The 27,156-nt window shown below is 31.6% G+C and overlaps 1 protein-coding gene across 5 annotated transcripts in view; it reads left to right on the top strand.

Moving 5' to 3' along the window:
* Nucleotides 1–27,156, top strand: part of LOC114327290 (cAMP-specific 3',5'-cyclic phosphodiesterase) — a 1,080,669-nt gene that overhangs the window by 535,311 nt on the left and 518,202 nt on the right. Inside the window, exon 3 of one of the 5 annotated variants that reach the window (XM_028275853.2) lies at nt 21,933–22,307. The exons of 3 other annotated variants lie outside the window; for them this stretch is intronic. In XM_028275853.2, the coding sequence (XP_028131654.1) occupies nt 21,933–22,307 (375 nt within the window). The remainder of the gene's footprint in view (nt 1–21,932; nt 22,308–27,156) is intronic. One more of the 5 variants, XM_028275855.2, reaches the window with a different exon arrangement.

The raw sequence follows: 27,156 nt of genomic DNA, 5'->3' as shown, positions 1-27,156 counted from the left end.
TTTTAGGTTTTTTGAATCATTTCAAACAGAAAACGTCTTTTATGATTTTTCTCTTAATTTATTAGTTTTTGTTATATGAGCGATTGAAAATTTTGAAAATTGAGAAATCGGCTATTTTTAACCCTAAATCGGACATTTATCTAAATATTTCAGTGTTGCCAAGGTACGTAGATATTCTTTAAACATTGATTGATGAAATCCCGAAGAGTTTTTTGCAATAAAATATCGAAAACCCCTTTGTTTTTTTAATTGCTAATCAAGCGTGTGCGACACTGTAGTATAAGTGAGGACGTTTGAGTTTGCATAAATTCATTATCTCGAGAATTGGCAAATTTCAAGAGAAATCCTCAGACAGGTCGATTTTTATTTTTGAATTAGGACTTTTTGGCATATATATAATACTAGTGACGTCATCCATCTGGGCGTGATGACGTAATCGATGATTTTTTAAATAAGAGTAGGGGTTGTGTGGTAGCTCATTTGAAAGGTTATTTAATTCTCTATTCAGTAATATAAACATTAACATAATTATTTATACAGGGTGTACAAAAAAATTGTTTCTTCTATTTGTCAAATTTAATCAAAGTTAATTTAATAAAAAAAAATTTTTGTACACCCTGTATAAATAATTATGTTAATGTTTATATTAGTGAATAGAAAATTCAATAACCTTTGAAATGAGCTATCACGCAACCCTCATTTAACCCACGCATATCTCATTTAAAAAAATCATCGATTACGTCATCACGCTCAGATGGATGACGTCACTAGTATTATATATATATATATATATATATATATATATATATATATATATATATATATATATATATATATATATATATATATATATATGCCAAAAAGTCCTAATTTAAAAATAAAAATCGACCTGTCTGAGGATTTCTCTTGAAATTTGCCCATTCTCGAGATAATGAATTTATGCCAACTAAAACGTCCTCATATACTACAGTGTCGCACCTGCTTGATTAGCAATTAAAAAAACAAAGGGGTTTTCGATATTTTATTGCAAAAAACTCTTCGGGATTTCATCAATCAATGTTTAAAGAATATCTACGTATATTGGCAATATTGAAATTTTTAGATAAATGTTCGATTTAGGGTTAAAAATGGCCGATTTCGCAATTTTCAAAATTTTCAATCGCTTATATAACAAAAACTATTAACTTCAGAGAAAAATCACTAAAGACGTTTTCTGTTTGGAATGATTCAAAAAACCTAAAAAAAAATTGTTCGATGCAAAAAGAATAATTTTAGGAAAACCCCCTAATCTTTCCCCTCGCCTGGCAAGGTCTTATGCTCTTCAGAATCGCCTGTCATTGTACACATTTCTTCTGAGTGACTTACTCAAACACATACTTAAATTTAAACCTTACAGGAGAAAGTTTATTTTACCCCCTAAATTTGCACTTTTCGATTCACCTGGTAGATACACGTGCACCACTGAGGCCTGTCAGGTCATGGTTTTTAGCCTTGGTGTGCTATGAATTATAACTAGAAAAATTTCTAGCCTTACAGGACGACCGTTAGTCGGAGGGTTCACTAGCTCTTAGACTAATAATCGGCGATTACAGACAATCAAGCGCGAGCACGATTGTGCAGAGGGTTTACTCGACTATAGTTGCCCATGATCGTCTATGATCGCCCATGACTGTAGACGATCCGTGATTTTGCGGTTTTTTGGAGACGCTTCAAAGGGAATCGTCGAGTAATAAATAATTAGTTAATGGGTAATAAGTCATGAGTTGTTATAGTTGCGTTGACATGCCAACACGATCGCCGATCATTCATTTCCCGTCAGAAAAGATTGTGTTTGGGTTACAAAAGGTGTAATTTTAAGTTTTTCTTTTTTCTTATCCTTCTATCGTCCACGTTTGGACATAAGCCTCTCCCAACTCCTTCCATCGGTCTCTATCGTGAGCAACATATTTCCAATTTGTTCTGACTACTCTTTTAATATCATCAACCCACCTCATCTGTGGTCTTCCTCTCGGTCGTTTACTTTCGTAAGGTCTCTAGTGTTGTATTGTTGAATTTCAACGTTGGTCTTTTTGTCTAGCAGTGTGGCCTGCGAAGCTCCATTTAAATTTGGCAACTTTTGTTTTTGATCTTACCCAGTCGTTCCTATTTTTATCTAACAGTCGTATACCTAACATTGCTCTTTCCATTGCTCTTTCTATTGTGGCTAGTTTATTCATATTTGCCTTGGTTAACGTCCAGGTTTGACACCCATATATGTCATGATAGGGAGGATGCACTGGTTGAACACTTTGCTCCTCAAGTATTGGGGTATACTTTGCTCTTTAAGTATCCAACTAAGTTTTCCAAATCCTGCCCATGCTAGTCTTGCTCTCCTAGTAATTTCCGAACTTTGGTTCTCTTTGTCAAGTTTCAGGATTTGGCTTAGGTAGATATATTTCTGGATCTTTTCTATCTCACTGCCATTTATAGTTACACGTCTGGGGTCATCTGTGTTTGTCATTATTTTTGTTTTGCTCATATTCATTTTTAGGCCGACGTATTGGAAGCTGCCTGCGAGTTACTTCATCATGATTTGCAGTTCCTCGAATGAGCTCGCTATTTTAAGTTAGTTATACTAAAAAGTTGATGCAAGCTTCTATAACTATCCCCAGTAGCCAAAAATGTCAGTGTGATGACAAGTTGTATTTTAACTGGTATGGACTTTCTGAAAGTAGTGTCTTGTTTCGCTACTAATATATAATGGCGATATTTTTCGTACAAAATAATTGAAATCGGTTCGGTGACATACGTATAAAGTTTTCGAATTCTCCAGAGGGTTCAGAGTATACCGCTATTAAATACTCCACGTCCATCCGTTGTCGTTCGACGTGCTACGGACGATTATGTGGACACTTGCACGATTATTGTTCCGATCATAAACAATCACATGATCGGCCATCATCGGCGATAGTGAAGAGCAGGCATTAAAGATATCCAGCACGATGATCGGACCAAATGGTTACTCATTCTCCGAAGTAAAGCAATGCGCACAGAAGAGAGATACTTGGACAGAAATAGTCAAACAGATTACATGACGCCACTACATCATTACGAAGGAGTAATTTTGTTTTACGGAGTGGAAGCTTGGACCTTGAATACGGCATCAGTGAAAAAACTGGAATCATTCTAGCTGTTGGTGTACAGAAGAATTCTGAAAATATCGTGGACAGAGCACGTTACAAACAAAGAGGTTCTGAGAAAGATAAATAAATAAAGAAATTAATGGGCAAGTTTTGAATAAACTATATGCTCGAAATCTGCCTTTTATACCTATAAATTCCATATATTTGAGCATTCAACCTACTTCTATTTTAAATAAAGAAATGTTAAATACCATCAAAACAAGAAAATTGGAATATCTCGGACATATTACACCGTAATCTTGCTCAGCGCCATGTTGAAATCTTTTTATATTCTTTGGTTAGAAGATTAAGCCGGCGAAGGTGTAGTAGTGGAATTCCGCTAAATAATTTTAGATAATTCCGTATAGTCCAAGTAATGAAGCTTAACATAGGACAAAGCCTCGCAATTTTTACAGAATGGATCGATTTGCTTGAAAATTTGAGAATAAGTAGTGGATAGTCCAAGGATGAAAATCTATCTGATGCCGAAAGGCGCATTTACCATGGGGGTGGTTGCCACCACATCTCGGAGGTGGAAATTCTTTAATATATTTTAATCGCAAAAGTTCGTAAAAACGTTCATTCTAAGCAAAAAAACGTTCTATATAGGTATTTTGTTGATAAAATTGATAGTTTTCGATTTATTCGCTATAGAAAATGTTAATTTTATATCGAAAAAATCAATGTTTTTAATAAGTTTTCTGCTAATAACTCCAAAAGTTTTCGATTTATCAAAATAACTTTACTTAACAAAAATATACCTTTTGAAAAAATAAACAAAACCGTTTTTTTTAATTTTCTTTAAGACCAATAGTAATCGAGCTATACTTTATTATATGTTGGCTCTTTAAATATTGTAGTTTCAAAGTCAAAAGAAGAAGAAAACTATGCATTTTTTGAGGACAACTTGTTCAAACTAATTTAAAGTATTTAAAAATATTTATCTCCAGAAATAACAAAAAGTCTCTAGTTCAAAAATTAAGTGACTTATAATGAAAAGAATGTCAGTCCCTATTTTTTTCAGCGAAAAAGTGATCGGAAGCAATCCCCTACTCACCACCCTAATTAAAAGTAGCCATTGACCTTATTTGGTCTTTTTTATTTATGTGTTATTAATAGGTTCTAGAAGTTTGGCCGGCTTAGAATAATTAGTTTTTAAAAAAATGGAGTTAAAAGCGAATAACGAATTTTTGTAGTTTGGAAAAAATGGCCTTTTTTTCAGAATAGCAAGATTAGCATCAGAGATACAAAAAAATGTTTAAATATGAAATTGTAGCCTATTTAGTTCTCAAGAACCTGGTTTGCAAAACTTTTTTCTACGGCAAAAATTGAGTGAGCTATTGACAATTAAAACTTGTAATAACATGCAAAAATCACCTTTACCAACCCTTTCAAAGTCACCTCGTTTTGCGACTGAGGATTTTAAAAAGATTTAATATTAATAGTTTTATAGATCTTGTAATAAAGACCTACAAAATTATTTTTTACCAAACTTTCTGAGATAAAAAATTAAAAAGTTACGGTTAAAAAATAAATATATTTTTTTGAAGAAAAAAAAGGAGAAATCCAATTTGAAGCATAATAATGTCAGTTAGCGGTGTGTTTAGTCATTGGCCTTATTCATTCTTATTTGGTTATGTATTAAAAATAGATTCTAGAAGTTTGACTGGCTTAGAATGATTAGTTTTAAAAAAACTGGAGTTAAAAGTGAATAACGAATTTTTGTAGATTGGTATAAAATGCCATTTTCTTCAGAATAGAGATATTAGCATCATAGATACGAAAAAATGTTTTTATATAAAATTGTAGGTTATTTTTAATTCCCAAGAACTTGGTTTGAGAAAAATTTTTCTACGGCAAAAATTGAGTGAATCGTAAATGAGTATACCAACCGAAAAACATTAATTTTTTCGATATAAAACTAACACTTTCAGTAGCGAATAAATCGAAAACTATCAATTTAAAATGTATGAGTCATTGGGCAGGACGCAGAATCAAAATGTTCTCACATTATTTCTAAAATGTTTAGTAAACTAAGAAATATCCTTATACGGGCAATATTTACGCAAAAACGCTTAAAACATCGAAGCCAAACCATCCCATACTCTTTTATAACCTTAAAAGAATTTAAAAAGCATCCTCTTTTACGTTACATTTCCTGTTTATCGGAACTTTTTGGTATTCGAGTTTAAAGTTCAAGGAATGTTTTATCCAATTTGAGATTTTGTCCGCAAGTTTCATAAAAATAATGGGTCGCTGTTACTCCCGCGGGACGGCGATAGACGGGACTCTTTTGCATTTTCCAGAGGGATTTATGAAAAATAATTAAAATATGCAATTTTGTATCTGTAGATTAGTATTCCTTTTACGATTTATGTCGGTAACCAATGAGTTTAAATTAAAGAAGAACTGAAAACATAGTTTTCAAATTTAGATTAATCTTTCAAATACTTATCATTAATACATCATCGCCAAATTTAAATGGAAATGGGCCGGACACGTGGCAAAAGCAAGCGAAGAGAAGGGGGCAAAGAGAATAATAGGGCTGTGTCATATTATAAGAATTTTGAACCTGCGAGGGTTTTCTCGTGCGATAGTTTTAACGCACTTGTCCTTTTCACACAATAAGAATTGAGTCGCACGAAGATATTTTGCTGTGTTGTTTGGTATATTATTTTTATTTATACTTTGGGGCTGAGGTAGATACATGATACGATGTCTGATATGTATTATGACGATATATCATTACAAATGGGTATTTTTTGTCCATACTTTTGTCCTAATGTACTGTTACTCTGGGCTAATTAGCAAAATACAAGGAAAAGGTATTTACCAGCAATTTTATTGCTGGAATCGAATCTTATGATTGTATATATTAATAATATAGGTATGCAAAGTCTGCTACTTTTTTTATAAATAAAATCGAAAATTTTATATTCACCATTGGCGTGCATACGGGTATAAACATTTTAGATATATCCCGTATGCACGCCAATGGTGAATATAAAATTCTTAATTGTATGCCAAAAAATGCGCAATAACTACCTCTTAAAATCTACCAAATTTCATTTGCATATCACAAACCGTTTTAGAGCAATAAATAAATCATCAGTTTGTAAGAACAATTTCAACACCCCCTATCTCGGAAACGAAGCATTTGCGGGCATACGTTTATAACGCAAACTGTCATTATTTTATCATGCAGAATTACCCCTTAAAGTTTGCCGTACTTATTTAAAAACACCCTGTATTGACGAAAAACAGGGGTAGTTGTTAAAGTACCTAACTTTTTCATTATCCAACATAAGCGAATGTATCAAAAAACAGAATGTTAAGAAAACCTGAGGCTATAGTTGGGTTTTAATTTCAGTATTTTATAAAAGCTAGAATATTTCACAGGGTGTTCCAAAATTTGAGAAAAAACACAGTTTGATTCATACACCCTTTATACAATGACAATGTACCTGTCTAGCAACAATATTATCACAGCGATATTGTTAAAGAATAAGGCTATAACATATTAAAAAAATTTCTTAAATCGGACATCAGGTTTAGGAAATACAAGACATTAAAATCGACCCATTTTCTGGGGTGCCCGTTTTTTATGCCGGTTAGTGTATAAAACATATGCACCTACTTCAAACAGCCACAAAGTGTAAAGGAAAATAATGTACCAAACAACCAAATAAACTACCTTCGTGCGACTGAACGACAGTATCATATGAAAGGATGCATTAGGTTCCCTATGCTACTGGGTGCGTAAAGACGTCTGCCGTCTGTTGTTGTAAGCGAGGGACGGCATAAACACGACGACTTCACCGAACGTTCCAACAACCGTCTAGTGAGAAAGGCTCCATATGATTACATGAGCCACCATTGGAATGTCGTCGTGCGTTCTAACCCTCGCACGTTTAAATTCTTATAATGTGATACAGCGCATACAATGATGACCAGAAGAACATAAACGAGGCACAGGAAGACCGCAAGAAAGTTAGATCGAAAACATAAAGAAAATGCAGGACTAAACTGGCACCAGATAGCTCAAGGCAGGCGAATATGGAAAACAAAAGGAGAGGCCTATGTTCTGAACTGGACAAGCAGAGGATGGTAAAGAAGAATACATCATCATCATTACTGGCAGCATAATTCTTTGTGGATCCTGGCCTATTCCAAGATCTTCCCCCATTCCGATCTATTATTGGTTTTATGCTTCTAGTTTGTTAGTACGGGATCCGAATAGGAGGTCGAAATGTACTCATCTGGGTGCCGGATGAAACATTTTTTTTATTAAATTTCATACATAGGCAAACACGACCAGCATGGGTTGCCGATCAAAATCGTGTCACATTTAAGCACATTTTTGTTATTTTTTTTTAAGGTATGAGAGAATAATTTTATTTTTAAATTAAATAAGCATATTAAGTATACTTCAAGGAATATTAAAAAAAAAATCAAGAAAAGAGATTGAAAAATAAGCCAACGGTGGCAAATTTTTAAAAGACACCTCAAAAAACAATGAATTTTGCGGTGGATATCAGAATTTATCATTGGATCATGGTAGACAAAAAATTCAAAAAGATTTTATTAGCTTATAAGTTTCTCGAGGTAACGCTGTCAAGTTTCTTTTAGGTTTAATGATTTTTGACTTTTTAGAAGTCAAAAGAACGAAATTTTTTACAGAAAAAAGGGTAAAAATCAACATATTTATTATTGTTAAACAAAATATAAGCATAAAACAAAAAAATATCTCGACAGTTTTACCTCAAGGAATGTCTAAAGAAAATATGTACAAAATTCCAGGTGAGTTGGTCAAGTAGTTTTTAAGTTACAATGTCTACAGGCTTTGAAAAAAGCAGTTTTGAGAAAAACGCTTTTAAAGTATTGTCAACTTTTATTTTCAATTTTTTTGTCTGTCAAATCGTAAAGTGATGCAGACCGGAATATGATTTTGAATCGCGGGGTAATTTACGAAAGAAAATGAGAACATCTTCTCGTTTATCACTACGATCAAGCGCGCTGGCGGGAAGATGCTGCAAAGCGAGCCGGAGGCAGGGAGGTAGTGTTGAATATCCCTATCTTCGACTCGCTTTGCGTCAGCACGCTTGCACGTAATGAAAAACGGTCAACAGCTGTTCTTATTTTCTTTTGTAAATTACTCCGCGATTCAAAAAGATATTCCGGTGTGCATCATTTTACGATTTGACATACAAAAAAGAAATTAAAAATAAAAGTTGACAAGACTTTAAACGCTTTTTCTTCAAAACTGCTTTTTTCAAGCCTGTAGAGATTGTGACTCAAAAACTACTTGACCGACCCACTCGGAAATTTGTATATACTTTTTTAGACATTCCTTGAGGTAACGTTGTCGATATATTTTTTGTTTTATGTTTATTTTTTATTTAACAATAATAAATAAGTTGAGTTTCGCCCTTTTTTGTGCAAATTATTTCGTTTTTTTTTGATTTCTGAGTGATACCAAAAAGTCAAAAATCGTTATAACTAAAAAAAAACTCGACAGAGTTATCTCGATAAACATATAAGCTAATAAAATCTTTCTGAATTTTTTGTTTACCATGATCCAATAATAAGTTAAGATGTCCACTGCAAAATCCATTTTTTTTTCGAGGTGTCTTTAAAAATTTACCACCGTTGGCTTATTTTTCAATATTTTTTCTTCAATTTTTTTTTGAATATTCTTTGAATTATTTTGAATACGCTTATTTAATTTAATAACAAAATAATTTTACCATACTTTCAAAAAAAATTCACAATAATGTGCTTGAAATGTTGATTTCAACCGCTACGACCCCCCTTAAGGATAGCTATGACACGATTTTGATAGGTAACCCATGCTGATTGTGTTTGTCTATGTATGAAATTTAATAAAAAAAATGTTTCATCCGGCAAGCAGATGGATACATTTCGACCTCCTATTCGGATCTTAAACTACATAATATGTGATTTGTAATATTTTGAGGTCTCGATCTACCTGCTCCATATATCTAAGCCTGGGCTTTCCTTTTGGTCTTCACGATGGTGCTTCTCTTATAACTTTGTTGGGTGCTCTTCCTGCATCCTTTCTGCGTGATCCATCTAAAGCAGTCTTCCAATTTTTATAAATTTGCGAGTTCTCTGACACTCTCTTTTATATACATACATACGTCCTAAAATTGTTCGTTCTAATGTGGCTAGTAGCTTCTCCTCGCTTTTTGGCAGTGTCCATGTTTCTGATCCATATGATAGTCCTGGTCTGATCAGTTTCTTGTAAATGCTATATTTTATTCTTCTTGTTATGTTATCAGAAGTGTTTGATAAGTCCGATATGTTTTATTTTGATCTGTTCATTAATATGACCGAGCATCATCTTATGTATTTTGCATCAGGGATTTGCTGTTCTTTCCATTCTCTTGCTATAATCTTATGGACTAGCTTGCTTCATACTTAAAGAGTTCTGTATTTCTCCAGTTCCTGGTACTGCGTTTTTTTTTTCATTTTTTGATAGCTTCAATATTGTTTCTTGTAAGGTTGGTGGACTGACTTCGTTCTGATTTTCATCAGGGTCTAGTTGCACGGTAGAGTTAAAGTTATCATGATTAGTGCATATCATCTGTTCGCCCATATTTTTCCACTGTCCACATCTCTTAAGTAGCTACTCTTAAGTTCTCCTTAGTAGCTACTGTTTCCATCCTTGTCTCTAAATGGGTTTAGCCTCGGTTTGAATTCTTTTCTTATACCTTTTATCTTTGAGTAAAACCTTCTCGCATTATTGTAGTTTCGAAGGGTTCCCACCGTTTCCATCAGTTTTGTCTAGATTCTCTTTAATTCCACTTGTGTATATGCTTTTCCTAGGTTCTGAGCTGCTTGTAAGATTCAACCATTGTTCGTGTTTTTCTTTACTGCAAGATTTTTTGTTTTAATAACTTTCTCTCACTGGGTTCAACCAACCCCTTCTTCTTTTAAAACTCTTCTTTTTCTAGATTCTGATTTATTTCAGATTTTAGAACTTCTTCACATACATCTCATTAACTAGTTATTGTGGTCTTTGGTTACATGTTACATATCTAAGGTATCGATATCTTCTGCTAATATCTTTCCACCACTTGCTGATCCTTCAAGAGATATAAGTTCTGTATCTCTCAGATTTCCCATGTCTCATGTGTTTTACACAGTAATCTCTGTTTCTGATGACCTAAGTACAGGAGTATAGAGTTTTATAGAAATAAAAGGAACAATTTGCATAAAATCCAAAAAGAATAGAGTGGATAGAGAAGAGTGTGCAAACAGAGCCGCCGATTATCTGATTGAGATAATATGGAGAAATAAAAATATCGGAAAAGAATATACGAAAAAGATATCAAATACAAAATAAGTGATTGATGTGATTGGTTATGGGTATTCTTTCATTTTTCCGACTGTATATGACGGAGATGCAAGGTGAACAACATTAATAACTGGGTGAAGAACAGAACAGTAGAATGAAATGGCCACATAAGCCGAATGACAACAAATAGAGTAGTAAGGACAGCGAGAGACGGTTCCCCATTAGAAAGACGATCAGTGGGAAGAATACGAAAACGATGTAATGACAATTTACAGAGGCACATTGAACAAAACACTCAGTCATGTTTACACAAAAAGAGATGAATAAAAATAGACTTAAAATATTCCAATAAACAAATTATATTCAAGTTAATACATTTTTCCTTCTCTATCTTGTGAGTAAAAGCTGCTAATTTACCTTACTCACTTAACTTATTTCAAAATTACAATTTCAATCCAATCATGCAACCCTGTCGCACACATTTCACCTCCACACCTTCCATCAGCTTTACTTTCATTGAAAATGTACCTTTGTTAAACATCTCCAAGGATCTGCCAAGTTTTTTGTTTGCCAAAGTTTATCCGAATTGTTGCCACGCCGCTGCGCCCACCTAACTCACCTTTACACCTTTTAACCCCCGAAATGTTTGGCTAAAGAGGAAATTACATATGTCTTTTCGCCTTTATCCTTGTCTTTTATGACGTTCGCGCGTTGCCGCCACAGTTTTATAAGCGGAAAAAACGCCTTTTGGGAATTTGTATGAAGGCTTCCATCCATCATTATTGTAATTTATTTAGATTCCTTTTATGTATAAGGTCTATGCGGTAAATTTTTATTGGAGTTGTTTGATAGAGAATGGTTCGTAAAAAAGTTATTTTGCAAGTTATGAAATAAACGGCTATATTAAATCAATATGCCTCGAGATATTTTTAAATTTTAAATCAGAACTAGTAATACGATCAGGGAATACAAAATTTTACGAAAACCTCCAAAAAAAGAAAGGAAGGATGAAAATTTGGGAATAGGTAGTTGAAATTGTTTATTATTATATAAGAACAAGTTTACAATTCTACATCCCCTCCATTTTACAAAAATTATGGGGCGAAAAATATTTTCTCGGGTGTAAAAAAATATACGTTCAAAATAAGTCCGGAATTGGATAAAATGACTAATTCTAAGCAACTTTTGTTCTATAGAGTTTTTTGACTACGTTAATACTTTTCGAGTTATTTGACTACGTTAATACTTTTCGAGTTATTTGCCAGTGAATATGTTCATTTTTAACAAAAAAAAACACGTTTTTGGACGGTTTTTCGCAGATAACTCAAAAAGTAAGTATTTTAGCGAAAAAAATATTTCTAGTAAGAATATAGCCTATAAAAAATTGAAAAAAAAATGGTGTACGCATGAGGTCTGTAGACCCAGCAGAAGCAGAGTTGTAGCTAATGAAAAGTAAGTTCTTCTTCGTCAAATTCCAAATCGAATATTTTAATGTGAAATAACCAAAAAACGGAGCACTTTTCGAGGAAAATTCATTACAACTTTTTTAAAGTGTTTAAAAAAGCTCTTTTTGCGTTTTTTAAAAAAACTTCTAGCATTAAAAGTAGTTATGCTCAAAATATTGTTGGTCCCTTTTATTTTTTAGTAAAAAAATCCTGAAAATCACCCCCTAATTAGCTTCCCAAATAAAATTAATTGTTACCGGTTCACAAGTTACTTTACTTATGTATTGTTTATATTATCTATAAGTTTCATTGGTTCAAAGTGCTCATTTTTGAAAAAAAATCGGGTTAAAATAAAACATTTTTTTTAATTAAAAAAAAAAGGAAATTTTTATAGAAATAACTTAAAAATTATTAGTACTAAATACTAAATATTTTTGATTTTTTGTTTTCTTGTTAGACAAAAATTGGATATGCTATGGCTGTTCAAATTTTGCCTAAACTGGTTATTAGTCACTCGTTCAAGCAATTTTAACTACAGCTTTTTCAAAAATAAGCACTTTGAACCGATGAAACTTACAGATCATATAAATAATACATAAGCAAAGTAACTTTACAGCAAAGTGAAGTGGTAATGATAAAATTTATTGGTGATGCTAATTAGAGGGTGATTTTCGCGATTTTTTTAACAAAAAATAAAAGGGACCTACAACATTTTTAGCGTAACTCACCCTCTTTTAATGTTAGAAGATTTTTTAAAAACAGAAATAAACCTTAAACACTTTAAAAAAGTTGAAATAAATTTTCTCCGAAAAGTGCTCCGTTTTTGGGTTATTTCACATGGAAATATTCGATTTGGAATTTGACGAAGAAGAACCTACATTTTATTAGCTACAACTCTGCTTCTACTGGGTCTATGGACCTCATGCATACACCATTTTTTTTCAATTTTTTATAAATTATATTTTTGCTAAGAATATTTTTTTCGCTAAAGTAACCGCTAAAACCGTCCAAAAACATGTTATTTTTTGTTAAAAATGAACATATTCACTCGCGAATAACTCGAAAAGTATTGACTTAGTGAAAAAATTCTATAGAACAAAAGTTGTTTAAAATTAGTTGTTTTATCCAATTCCGGTCTTATGTTGAATATATGTTTTTCACCTTTGAGAGGGGGTATTACCTTCCATTTTTATAAAATGGAGTGGATGTAGAATTGTAAACTTTTTCTTATACAGGGTGTCCCGAAAAGATTGGTCATAAATTATAATACGCGTTCTGGGGTCAAAAATAGTTCGATTGAACCTAACTTACCTTAGTACAAATGTGCTCATAAAAAAAGTTACAGCCCTTTGAAGTTACAAAATGAAAATCGATTGTTTTCAATATATCGAAAACTATTAGAGATTTTTTATTGGAAATGGACATGTATCATTCTTATGGCAGGAACATCTTAAAACAAAATTATAGTGAAATTTGTCCACCCCATAAAAATTTTATGGGGGTTTTGTTCCTTTAAACCCCCCAAATGTTTGTGTACGTTCCAATTAAACTATTATTGTGGCACCATTAGTTAAACACAGTGTTTTTAAGACTTTTGCCTCTTACTCTTCTTTTTATAAGTCACCTTTTATCGAGATGTAGCTTCTTTTTTAAAATATACCTAAAAATAAATTTTCAGATTATTAACAGGTCTCTATAACCGTACTTAACCATATAAAAATATGTGGTGGATTCGACAAATATTCAAAATATCTCGATAAACACTGACTTATCGAAAAAGTACTAAGAGGCAAAAAAGTTTTAGAAACATTGTGTTTAACTAATGGTGACACAATAATAATTCAATTGGAACGTACACAAAAGTTTGGGGGGGTTTAAAGAAACAAAACCCCATAAAATTTTTATGGGGTGCACAAATTTCATTTTAATTTTTTTTTAAATGTTGCTGCCATAAAAATGCCACATGTCCATTTTCAATAAAAAATCTTCGAGAGTGTTCGATATATGAAAAAAAATCGATTTTCATTTTGTAACTTCAAAGGGCTGTAACTTTTTTTGTGTGCATAGGTAAGTGAGGTTTAATCAATCTATTTTTGACTCCAGAATCTGTGGTATAATGTATGACCAATCTTTTCGGGACACCCTGTATAATAATAGACAATTTCAACTACCTATTCCTAAATTTTCATCCTTCCTTTATTTTTCTTGGGGCCAGATTGTTCTTTGATCGGCCTATAGCATCGACGTCACAGTAACATACAGTGGTAAATTATGAATTAAGGTGATACAGTAGCGATCAACAGGTAGCCTAAACGCGTTCCAAGATTGCAGCTGTAATTTTGAATGTTTTTTCGAAATATTTGGCACACGTATTCGTAATATAATAAAGAATGGCGGTACAGAGCCCAATTTGAAAAATATATTAATATGTGGAAATTACTCTGTAATTAAATACAATATTAAAAAAACGAGCCTGTACCGCCATTAAGAAGAACAAAAAAATACACTTTCTTCAAATAAACTTTTTTTATCCGATGCCTAGATTTTGTGTCATTTTGGAACTACTAATGAAATAAAAAATTTTAGTAGTTCCAAAATGACACAAAATCTAGGCAACGAATAAAAAAGTTTATTTGAAGAAAGTGTATTTTTTTTGTTCTTCTTAATGGCGGTACAGGCTCGTTTTTTAATATTGTATTTAATTACAGAGTAATTTCCACATATTAATATATTTTTCAAATTGGGCTCTGTACCGCCGTTCTTTATTATATTACGAATACGTGTGCCAAATATCTCGAAAAAATATTCAAAATTACAGCCGCAATCTTGGAACGCGTTTTCGCTACCTGTTGATCGCTACTGTTTCCTCTTAAGGATGATGGGGATTTCTCCTCTTTATTTGATTTCTTAGAAATCTGTATCTTTGCAGCCTTAGTAAATAATTTATAATCTTTTCTGTTTTAGCACCTTATTTTCCAGTCTGTTGTTTTTAATATCTCTATGTCTTCTTCTCTTTAGTTCCACCATATTTTCTATAATCTAATTTATTGTAGATACTATCCATTCTAGACATCCTGATTTTGTATGTTTTAATATGGAGTCTTCTACAATATCTCCAAGGTCTTTAATTATTTTTGACCTTAAGGTTTATATTATTTTATTTAATTTCTAATAGAAATAAAATAATAATGATATTTTAATATTTTTCATTTTTTTTAGTGTTAGAGTTTCCATTTCGATCTGATTAGTGGTCTGATCAATAACTTGTACGAGCTTATTTTTGTTTGTAGAGTATTTTTTTGAATTTTAGTAACTGCTGTTTCTTGTAGTTAGTTTCAGCTTGCTTATGGCCTTCATTAAATCTTCCTTTTTCTGCGGCTTTTAGATCATATTTTGTATAAGTAATAATTTATTGTTTGAGATCCATTCAGTATTATCTTTTTTATTCTATCAGTTAATTTACAATTTAATCAAGATACAGTAGAAATAAATAAACCAAGACACGTTAAATGCTACTATGAGCACTCCCGAATCATAATTTACAATGTGTAAACTTTGGAAATCATGATTTGGGATTTACAATGCATATACATTGTAAATTATGATTCGGGAGTGCTCCTAGTAGCATTTAACGTGTCTTGGTTTGTTTATTTCTACTGCATCTTGATTGTAAATTTATTATAAGTAGTTTTCGGTTGATTTTTATATCATTTGGCTCTCTCCCTTGTCTAAGTCCTCGTTGTACGGAGATTTCATCGATAGTCTTCTTCAATTTTTACAAGACATAGGCAAAAATGGTATGCCTCATATTAAATAATTTTGACACAGTCTAGCATAAACATGCACAAAAATTTTGAAATTAAAAAACAAAGTTATAAAACGCGTACAGATAAAGCAATCATTATTTTTTACTTTTTTAAAGGAATATAACTGATGGATGGTTCCCCATTGAGACTGTATATTTTTTACTTTAGATGCTTGGTTATTATTATCAATAAGTTATTTTAAATTTTTAGCGTTATTTTCTACTTGAATTCATAATATTGTTTTTTAACGTGTATATTTGATCCTTGTTTTCGGTCCTTTAGATCTGACCTTAAATTTCTCTGTGAATGAATTATTTTAATTGTTAATATCTTTAATTCACTGCTTCCTCAACACAAGTTTTTAGTTTGAGAGCTTTTAATAAGTTCGCTCATAGTTTAGGAACTACATACGAGTTGGCATTAGTTGTGGAGTCCTTGTTAAATTAATTAAAAGCTTAATAATTGCTTCTATTCGTAGGCAAGTATTCTGTTGGCAGACTAACCACTGGTGGTTCAAACTTGCAAAGGAAAGCTGTGCATTGTAATATTTTAAAGCTTTCGAATAATTCAATCACGATAGTTTAAAATGAATTAATTAATATTTCATTAAAATGGTCACAGTGACGTAAACGCGGTGATGAATAAAGTGGGCTTTCAAACCGCATAAACTATATTATAACAAAGTGAATATATTATATGCAGAAAGTTTTTATTGCAATTAGTGCTCTATTTGTCCAAATTATTAAATTAAGGGCATCTCTAATTACCATTAGCTCATAATTACAGTGCGCTGAAAAGTGTTATCTCCCCCTTATTAACATATTTATTTTTAGCACATAAGCAAAACGCTCGGACAGATCGATTTTTAAAATAATCGTAGTATATTATAGCATCAATCGATACTATAATATGTAATATGAAAAAAATTCAACCGAAATAATATATTTTTCATGTTGATTTTCTGGAAACCGGTATGTGAATTTCGTATCATAAGTAATTATTATTACTCTTCAGTATATTTTCAAAAACAATCACAGACGTGCACATAAATTTGGGCATTATTGTACAAACCTAGTGCATACATGTATAAATAGCATAATGTTCGTAAACAATAAAAATATCTATTTACTAGTATCTACTAGTATATTTTTATAAGCTCTAATACTCTAATAAGTAATAACATAGGTATCATCAAATATAAATTTAATAAAAAATTCAATATTTTAATACCAACCATATCCAAGCAAGCATATTGTGATATCATCAAATAGACACTTTTGCATGTTTCATCTATAGCGACTCATGATTGAAATTGTTACTGAAATAAGTAAATATTTTTTATACAAAAAAATAAATAAATAATGAATTCAGTAACGATTCCATCACCAGCCCTTCAATTGCTACTAATTTAAATAATAATAAATCCATCGTGAAACAATTATCAGTGTAAACAATAACTTGATATGAAAACATATATACGTATCGTCCGTCTGCATAGATACCCTTAGGTCTCCTGCTACAAGGAAGTGATAATCCATTGGCTTAGTCCAGAATCTGAATTTATTTCTCTCGTATCGCTTGCCTGCTTCGAGTCCATTTTATCGATGAAACATACTTAGTGTAGTAGGTCATAAGGTTTCCAATGCAGTTTTTTTAATGCAGAATACATAATTTTTAGTTTCTTCTTTATCACCACTCTCAAGCCGCATAAGTGCAACAAGTCCAGTCCAATCGCAATGTAGTACATTACCCTATAATTCTACATTATGGTTTGCTAAGTATCGACAATATCCATGTCTTTTTATGTTTTACACCGCTAAGACAATCATTTAGTCTGTACAGAATACCATCAAAATGTGAAAAAGGTTTTGCTTTGATTTCTGCCGATCCTACTTATTACTGCCTGGTTGCACCAACAGGCCTTAAACTTAAGACGTGCCTTAAGCTCAGTTTACGAAACATACGCGGTGCACCATTAAGTCTTAGATCAATTTTCAGCTTACCACAATGGATTGCCATGTGGATTGCATGTGGTGCAACGTACTTATAGGGCAACTTAAGTGAGACGTAAACGGTCCTATCCATAAGCTGAGTTGGGCTAAGCTGGAGCTTAAGATTTGTTGGTGCAACCAGGCATAAGAGTTTTATTGATATTGTATTTAAAATCGTTTTTAATAATTTTTGCTAGTTTAAAGAAGTTGTATATTCTAAAAATGAACAAATTATTGGTTCTTTTCTAATCGCTTAAATTTAGTAAATGTTGAAGGGCTAACAATTAGTTTGTATATCCCTTCCCAATTCCATCAATGGCCTTTTAATGAACGTTTATGTTGAAAAATACATACTTACCAAAAGTAGTTTTTTATCGTTTTTTAATAAAACCAATATTCAGTTGTACAAAGTGATACTGCAATAGTTGAATAAACCATTTAAATGTAACTGCTTTTTAGAATTTGTATTATATCATTACTAAAGTCAAACAGTTAAATTTTTCTTTGCATACTGACACAACTTTACACAATTCATTATCCCATCCTATACGACATAAATTAGCAGCATACATAGATTGACAGAAATTTCTATGTCAAAAAATAAGTTCAAGATAGAATTGAATATCATTAAGCAAATAGCAGTAAACAATGTGTAAAACAAACAAACAATTAACAAAATTTTAAACCATCAACTGCATAAAGAAGTCCTGAGATTAGTCTTACACCACCACAAAAAAACCCAGTAGCTTCTGGTCTATCGTACAGTGATGAGCGCGCTAATAATCGGCAAAATAACGCAAAAGCTGGAAAACATATTGTTGTGAGATGAAAAAGATGAAACTAGTAGAGTCTACTAAAACTGTCACTGTCATAGTGGTAGTTGCCAAACTCGTCCGATCTAAAGGTGGGAAACAATCAATATAATGTAAATTTATAGGTTTTTATCGCTAAATTTCCCACCTCGACTATTTTCGTATATTTTTATCTCACAACTTAATATGGTTTTTGCCAATAATATTTTGCCGGTTATTAGCGCACTCAGCACTGTATATGCAGGCAAGATATCAACTAAGAATAGCCAAACGCATAAAAAAGAAAGGAATAACACCAGATTTCAGAACAAAACAACTAGTCCAGAGTAATAAGAATTTTCTCGGGACACTCAAAGATCCAGGTAGCTGACTACTTTTTTAGTTATTGGAGACCTATAGGAAGAAAACCTACCTGTTTTCTGCCTAGAGTTTGAGTCCCTTTTTTAATTATTAACAATTTAGTGCAAAAATCGCGATTTTTTCGATTTTTTGCACTCCATTTAAAAGGTAAATAGTTGACATAAAATTACACAATTCAATGTTTTAGAACATTAAAAAATTTTCAAAATGCCGATTTTTGAAAGTTAAAAAGTTAATTTGTTTCTACGCAAACTGCAAAATAAGTGAAAATAGTTATTTGTTAATAACTTTTACTATACCCTATTCCACGAACATACGCCTGTTTTGGATTACTTCGACAACGAATATTTTACTGTGCAAAATAAGAAGAACGAAAGTAAATTGCAAATTACATTGTTTTTTATTGGAATAATTATTAGCGCCATTTACTTTCGTACTTCTTATGTTGCACAGTAAAATATTCGTTGTCGAAGTAATCCCAAACAGGCGTATGTTCGTGGAATGGCCCATAAAACTGCCTTAGAACTTTAGTGGTTCACCCAAAGTTGGGTATTGGCGTACTTAACAAACCTTAAAAATTTGAGACCGATCCATTAATTAGTTTAAGAGTTATTCTATTTGTTTATCCCAGAGACCTTTATTTTGCAATAAGATAAGACAGAAAATAATGAACATATGGCAATTCTGAGTATGCCAAATAAAAGTAGAAAAGTGATAGTATCAAAATGTATTAAAAAAAGATAAAAAAATTATTAATACAGTCAAAAATCCTAATATCAAATTTTTGAAATTTTGTAGTTTATAAACATTTAGAATAACTATAAAAATGTTGTCCGCGAAAACAATATTTTTATATATTCGAAAAGATAGTATTTTAACACGAATTTTCAAATAAAAAAATTTAGCCTGGGTTCATTTGGGACAAAGTTAGCCATATTATGTTTTTTCTTAATTCACAGCTAATTTGTTTATAATAATTAACGAGTCTCATTCTCATTAATGCCATTTTAAAGAATGGGATTTGTATTTTTTCTTAAAAAATTTGCACAAACATTGTACCTTCACAGCACCCTCTACGATTTTTCAAATATGTAGTTCAAACGATTCCTGGGGGAACCTACAAATCCACAGAGTTAAAATACTGAAAAAGCAATTTTAAACGAATATAATTTTCTGTATCTCCGTGTCAGCTCAATGGATTTTGATCTTTCTTTTTTTAATGTGTATGTAATTTCCACGTACATTACAAATATGCAATTTGTTTATAAAGTACACTTTAATAAATAAATGATTTTTATTAGATAATTATTTATTGAAGATAACTTATTTATTAAAGTATACATTAACTTTTTCTATGATTAATAATTATAGTATGATTAAAATCATGGATTTTTAGGAAAAACTGATTTTTTCAAAAATTGTTTAAAAGCAAATTAGACTGTTTCTTAATTAATACATGTTTAGACAAATTGCATATTTGTAATGTACAAAAAAATTACATAGAGATTAAAAAAGAACGATCAAAATATATTCAGTAGATCCCGAGATATAGACAATGATAGTAGTTTTAAGTTGCCTTTTTTAGTTTTTGAACTCGTGCATTTGTCGGCTCCCAGCTCCCCCTTCACTTACCATGACTAGTCACCGATTGAGCTACATTTTTAAAAATTCGTGTAAACTACCAGATTTTCTAATATGTAAAATGATTTTTTCTACGGACAATATTTTTAAAGTTATTCTAAATGTTTATAATCAACCAAATTTCACAAATTTGGCATTAGGATATTTGACTATATTAGATATTTTTTTATCTTTTTTTAGTACATTTTGATAGCATCAGTTTTCTACTTTCATTTGGCATACGCAGAATTGCCCTATCTTCATTATTTTCTGTCAAATGTTATTCCAAAATAAAGGTCTCTGGGATAAACAGTTAGAATAACTCTTAAACTAATTAATGGATCGCTCTCGAATTTTGAGGGTTTGTTAAGTACCCCAATACCCAACTTTTCGTGAAACACTAAAGTTTTAAGGTAGTTTTAATAAAAGTTATTAACAAATAACGATTTTAACTTCTTTTGCAGTTTGCGTAGCAACAAATTAACTTTTTAACTTTCAGAAATCGGTATTTTGAAGGTTTTTTAATGTTCTAAAAAATTACTACATTTTGTAATTTTATTTCAACTACTTAGCTTTTGAATGGGATGCAAAAAATCGAAAAATCGCAATTTTTTCACTAAATTGTTAATAATTAAAAAACAACGGATGCGAACTCTAGGCAGGAAACAGTAGGTTTTCTTCCTATAGGTCTACAATAACTAAAAAAGTAGTCGTCTACCTGGATCTTTAAGTGTCCCGAACATGGTCTATTTCTAGCTTTTTTCCCTGGAGTAAACAACTTACATTAAGAATAATAGAGCCAAAAGCAAAAGCAATTACAGAATGGTGTATACAAACTGACATGTGGTGACTATTCAAAAACTTACATCGGTCAAACTGCCAGCACCTTTGACAAACGTATAGCAGAACAGAAAAGGGCTTTCAATAAAAAAACAGATTCTACACTTCATGTTCATCACTTCACCCTCTGGATCATAATCATTATTTCAATGAACATATAAATTTTTCTTTTTTAAATTCTTCATATACAAAATAAATTCCTTAAGCTATCTTTATTATAATCTATGGAAGTTAATAAATTAAAAAACACAGATTTAACTTTGAATCGCCAACTTGAGACAAACATCTCCCCACTTCTCAACTTATTCACTTAGAGATTTAAACTGCAGACACATAATAAAATACAACATTTGAGAAAGGCACTCTGCCAAAACTGCTATAGTGACAATAACTTATAATTAATTTTATGGAAGTATTTATTAATTAGGAAAATTATTATTAGTTGTATCTGTAATAAGGCTAATCACTATATTCTGATTGCTCACACGAATGTATGACACTACGTTCATTATTTGGCCACAACTGGCGGTACACATCCCGTAGAACCATTACATAAACCTGTCATACGACATTCAGGTACTCGCCATTTTCTCGTGACTCCTCGGTAGATGTCGGCAACGAAAGCCGACCTTCCGTTACCAGCATATCCTCCTTTTCGATGTCGACCTCCTCTAGAATATTCGGTCAAAGATCAATAGATTCTCGTACCAGCATCACCAGCTTGTGGTCGTCAGACATGTCCCGGAGGGACTCAGAGGCGATTCCTGAGCACGAGCACGAGATCGAGTCCAGCGGCGAGTCGAGAAGTTCCTTCGCATCTGCGTCGGATAGCTCCAGAAGGTACTCGGAGACCACAGCGAAGAGGAGGCGCAGCTCAGCGCGGAACTCGCAGATTAGGAGGAACACTCGAAGGATTCCTTTGAGTGCTGACAGAAGGAGAACTACGGGAAGGTTTGTAAGATACTAAGAATTTATATCCATTTCGTGTTATCAAAAATATATTAGGCCTGGATCTCGCGTACCAAAAACAAGTTGATTAATAGCAAGCTGAAAGTTTGTTAATAGCTTAATGGTGTCTAGTCAGACAAACCATGATGTACGGGTACATGGAACAGGTTAAAAATTTGGAACGTCAGACTACCAAAACGTTCCATGTATTTTGTCGGACAGAACTTCCAATTGATTTGCTACCTTTTCATTAAACTCTTATGCAAAAATCAGACTGGTATTTTTCACCAACTGGGCATTTTATATAAGTCCGACACGTAGAACATGTCAAATGACAGGAATTATGTTGATGGTAAATACCAGTCCAATTTTTGCATGAGAGTTTAATGAAAGGGTAACAAATCAATTGGAAGTTTTGTCCGACAAAAAACATGGTACATTTTCGTAGTCTGACGGTCCAAATTTTTTCCTGATCCACAATTAAAACTTTCCTTGTTACAGTGTTCCCTTACATCAAATTTTGTCCGACTAGACACCGTTAAGCTATTAATCAACTTTTTTTGGTACGCGGGATCCAGGTCTATATCGTTTGTACGTTAAAATTAATATAAAAAATTGTTTTTACATATTTTTAAATACATAAACAGATTCGTAAAAAAATAAAAAGCTTCATAAAAGTTCTGCGTTATCTACAATAGTGTAATGATTTAATTTTTAATTAATTAGGGTAAGTAGCTTTAGGGAACATCCATAAACTACGTCGTTGAAAAGGGGGAGGGGGTCTTTGCTTATTACGACGTTATACGACAGGGGGGAGGGGGCCATGAGTGCACATCCGACGTCGTTTGATGTTCACGAATATAAAAAATATATCCTATTTTAGGATTAAAAAGAATTAGTAGGTATATTACTTTTATCGCATACTTTTCATTTCGTTTTTATCACTCATAGCCTTAATAATATTGCTAGCAGTTTTGTACAGAATAACAAACAATAAAACATTGTTCTATGTATTTAAACAAACGCTTTTGTACCGAACAACGTCTGGCGGAGCACACTAGTTCGCTCCCAAGGTCAAAAAACCCTCTTAAGGCTATGGGTACATAATTCGCAAATATTTTACGTGTATCCCTACTTTTTCTGTCTTTACACGGCAAATTACGTGTAGTAAAATTCACACTGGTGTGGATATGTAAACATTACTAGAATGTCATTCTACTTGAAAATGTCATAATTAATTTAAAGAGATGGCTTTTGAATGTTCTTGGATAACTGTTATTTTTATAATTGCAAATTATTAATTCAGTTAATAAATGTGATAATTTTTTCACTAACTATGTTTTCAGTGATTCTAATAATTTATTTGTACAACAAAAACTAATAATCAATCGAGAAAAGAGGAAAAGTGTTAAAGTGATTTTTTAATAATATGTTGTTATTTTGGAACGCTTACAATTTTGAACATCTCTAACAACAAAATACTTGGATCACAGGATATATCTGATGTATTCTCTGCTTGGATCTTTCACAAATAATACACAATAAATAACTTTTTATTAAGTTCACGTCTTAAATCAATTATTTATCAAATACACTATATATAAATAATATTTAATCAATTTCTCAAAATATTCCCGATGCAATGTCAAATATTTAAAATTGTCACTGATTGTCAGTGTCTGACTGACAATATATGCTGACAATATTATATTCGGTTGAGTGCGTTGTAAGACAAAGACAGATTTGGAAAATATTACCACGGCATTGTGTTCATTTTTTTCAAATCCTGAAAAAACCAATAAATATTTTTGAAAAATTTAAACGCAGAATGAAAGACTAAATTATTACCGAGGGCCGAAAGTCCCTTAGAATAAATAAAAAGTTTATTTTGAATGAGATATTTGAATTTAAAAATCACACTAAATTTTCTCTTAGTTTTTTCACCCCTGTAACTTATTAAAATAAACATTGTAGAAGTTCTCAGGGACTTTCGGCCCTCGCTAATAACGTAATTTTTCATTCTGCGTTTAAATTTTTCCAAAATACTTATTAGTTTTCTCAGGATTTGAAAAAAATGAATCCCCATTTGAATAGCATTGCAGCCGAAAATACGTTCCGATACTCTTAATTACATACTAGTTCGCTCCAAAAACCATAACCTAGTTCGCTCCCATTGTTAAGGGGATTAAGAATTTATCTATTAAGTTGTAGGAAAATTAATATCAGCAAAATTGGTATTGTGACTTTTGTATTTTATATATAGTCCATTCTTTCACGGTTTTTGCTCTAAATTTTAAAGAACCGCTTGGATTGACATGAAATTTGGCATGCGTTTAGCTTACATATCAAAGAAAAAAAGTGATATTGTGCCGATGTGTGCCTTTGCCCTGGGGGTGACTTTCACCCCCTGTTGGGGGTGAAAAAATATATGTCCAAAATAAGTCCGGAAATGGGTAAACTGACTAATTTTAAGTAACTTTTGTTCTATAGAGCTTTTTCGCCAAGTCAACACTTGTCGAGTTATTTGCGAGTGAATATATTCATTTTTCAACAAAATAACCACATTTTTAGACGGTGTTTCGCAAATAACTCAAAAAGTCAGCATTTGGTCGAAAAAAACGTTCTTAGCGAAAATATAGCTTATAAAAAAGTAAAAAAATTGGTGTACCCATTAGGTCTCTGGATCTCGTAGAACCAGAGTTGTAGCCAATGAAAAATAGATTCACATTCACCAAATTTAAAACATAATATTTGGACGTGAAATATCCAAAAAATTAAGCACTTTTTGGGGAAAACCCATTATGACTTTTTTAAAGTGTTTTAAAAAAATCTTTATAACTGTTTTTACAAAAAGTTTCCAGCATTAAATTTAAGCAAGTTACGCTCAAAATAAAGTTGGTCCCTTTTGTTTTTGCAAAAAAAAAATCGGGAAGACCAACCCCTAATTAGCAACTTAAATGAAATTAATCGTTGCCGCTTCACAAATTATTTTACTTATGTTGTGTTTATATGATCTGTAAGTTTCATCTATTCAAAGTGCTTATTTTTGAAAAAATTTGGTTTCAAAGTAAAATTTTTAAAAATTTAAATTTTGAAAAATATGCTTTTTTTCAAAATAATTTAAAAAGTGTTAGAGATACCAAAAATCTCGAAAAACAAGATTGCAGATTTGTTTTTCTGAATATCATGTATTTTTTTGTTTTTCTGTTAGACAAAAATTGATTTGGTGTTTCTAAATTTGCATACATTCGTGATCAGTGATTCGTTCAACCCGTTTTAACTACAACCCTTTCAATAATAAGGACTTTGAACCGATGAAACTTACAGATCATATAAACAATATAACACGAGTCAAGAAACTTGGTGAAGTCGTAACGATTAAGTTTATTTAAGATACTAATTAGGGGTGTTTTTCTCGATTTTTTACCAAAACCAAAAGAGACTAACTTTATTTTGAGCGTAACTTGTTTAATTTTGATGCTAGAAATTTTTTTTATAAAACAAAAATGAAGTTTTTAAACACTTTAAATAAGTTTTAATGAGTTTTCCCCGAAATGTGCTTCATTTTTGGTTATTTCACGTTAAATTATTCCATTTGGAATTTGACGAATATGAACCTATTTTTAATTAGCTATAACTCTGCTTCTACTAGGTGTAGAGACGTGATGTATACACTATTTTTTAAAAACTTTTACAGGCTATATTTTTTCTAAGAATGTTTTTTCGACAAAATACTTACTTTTTGAGTTATTTGCGAAAAACCGTCTAAAAGCGTGGTTATTTTGTTGAACAAATGAACATATTCACTGCCAAATAACTCGAAAAGTATTGACTTAGTGAAAAAACTCTATAGAACAAAAGTTACTTAAAATTAGCCAGTTTATCTATTTCCTGACTTTCTTTGGACGAATATTTTTTCACCCCCAAGAGGGGGTGAAGACCACCCCCAGGGCAAAAGCACATATCGGCACAATATCACTTTTTTCTTTGACTTTTTAGCTATGTGTATGCCAAATTTCATGTCAATCCAAGCGGTTCTTTAAAATTTAGAGGTTTTGCAATATTTTACCGTTAAAGAACGGACTAATAGAAATTATATAAAATATTGGTTGTTCCATATTTATATAAATATTGAAGACAGTAGAATTAGATTATTTAGAATAAATAAATGACCGTTTTGTAGTGTAATTTTCCTATACTGTTACAAATATTTAAAGATTTAACAAATGCTTTGCAATTTATTTCTAGACACTGCCAATGTTTGATGTTTTTAGCAAGCATTTTATGGAAGTTATACTTGTAATAATTGTCAATAAATAACATAGAATTGCCATTATCGCTTAACATTTCACTTATTTTAGATTTCTCCATCATGAACTAAAGACATTCAAACCGTAACTAAAGTAATAATGTTGAGATTTGCACCACCCCTCTATCTTATCATAAAATTTCAGGTGACTATTTACTAATTACCAATCTTTTCAAAGAAATATTTATATCACTTGCAATTTTTTATATGAAAAAACCCAATCAAATATTAAACAAGGGAATATGAGCTCTAACATCATAATACTTTAGTGATAATATGGTTATAATTTTAATATAATTTTAGGTGAGAAATAAATTTATATTTAGGCAAATACAAAGTTTGAGAAATATTTATTAAAAATTTTATTAATAAAATATATCAAAGTACCTGCCTTATGAAGGAAATATTGTCTATATTCGCTGAACCTGGCTATTCATTATTATTCATTGTGTACCCAGTAAATACATTTTTAAACTATCTTTTCTAAGAAATATATGGCCGGAGCGAATTTACCTATGCCCCTTTTTTTGTAGAATATTAAAA

This window comes from Diabrotica virgifera, chromosome 3 (genome assembly GCF_917563875.1).
Source record: "Diabrotica virgifera virgifera chromosome 3, PGI_DIABVI_V3a".
Taxonomy (NCBI): domain Eukaryota; kingdom Metazoa; phylum Arthropoda; class Insecta; order Coleoptera; family Chrysomelidae; genus Diabrotica; species Diabrotica virgifera.
This window is presented reverse-complemented; position numbering and strand designations above follow the sequence as displayed.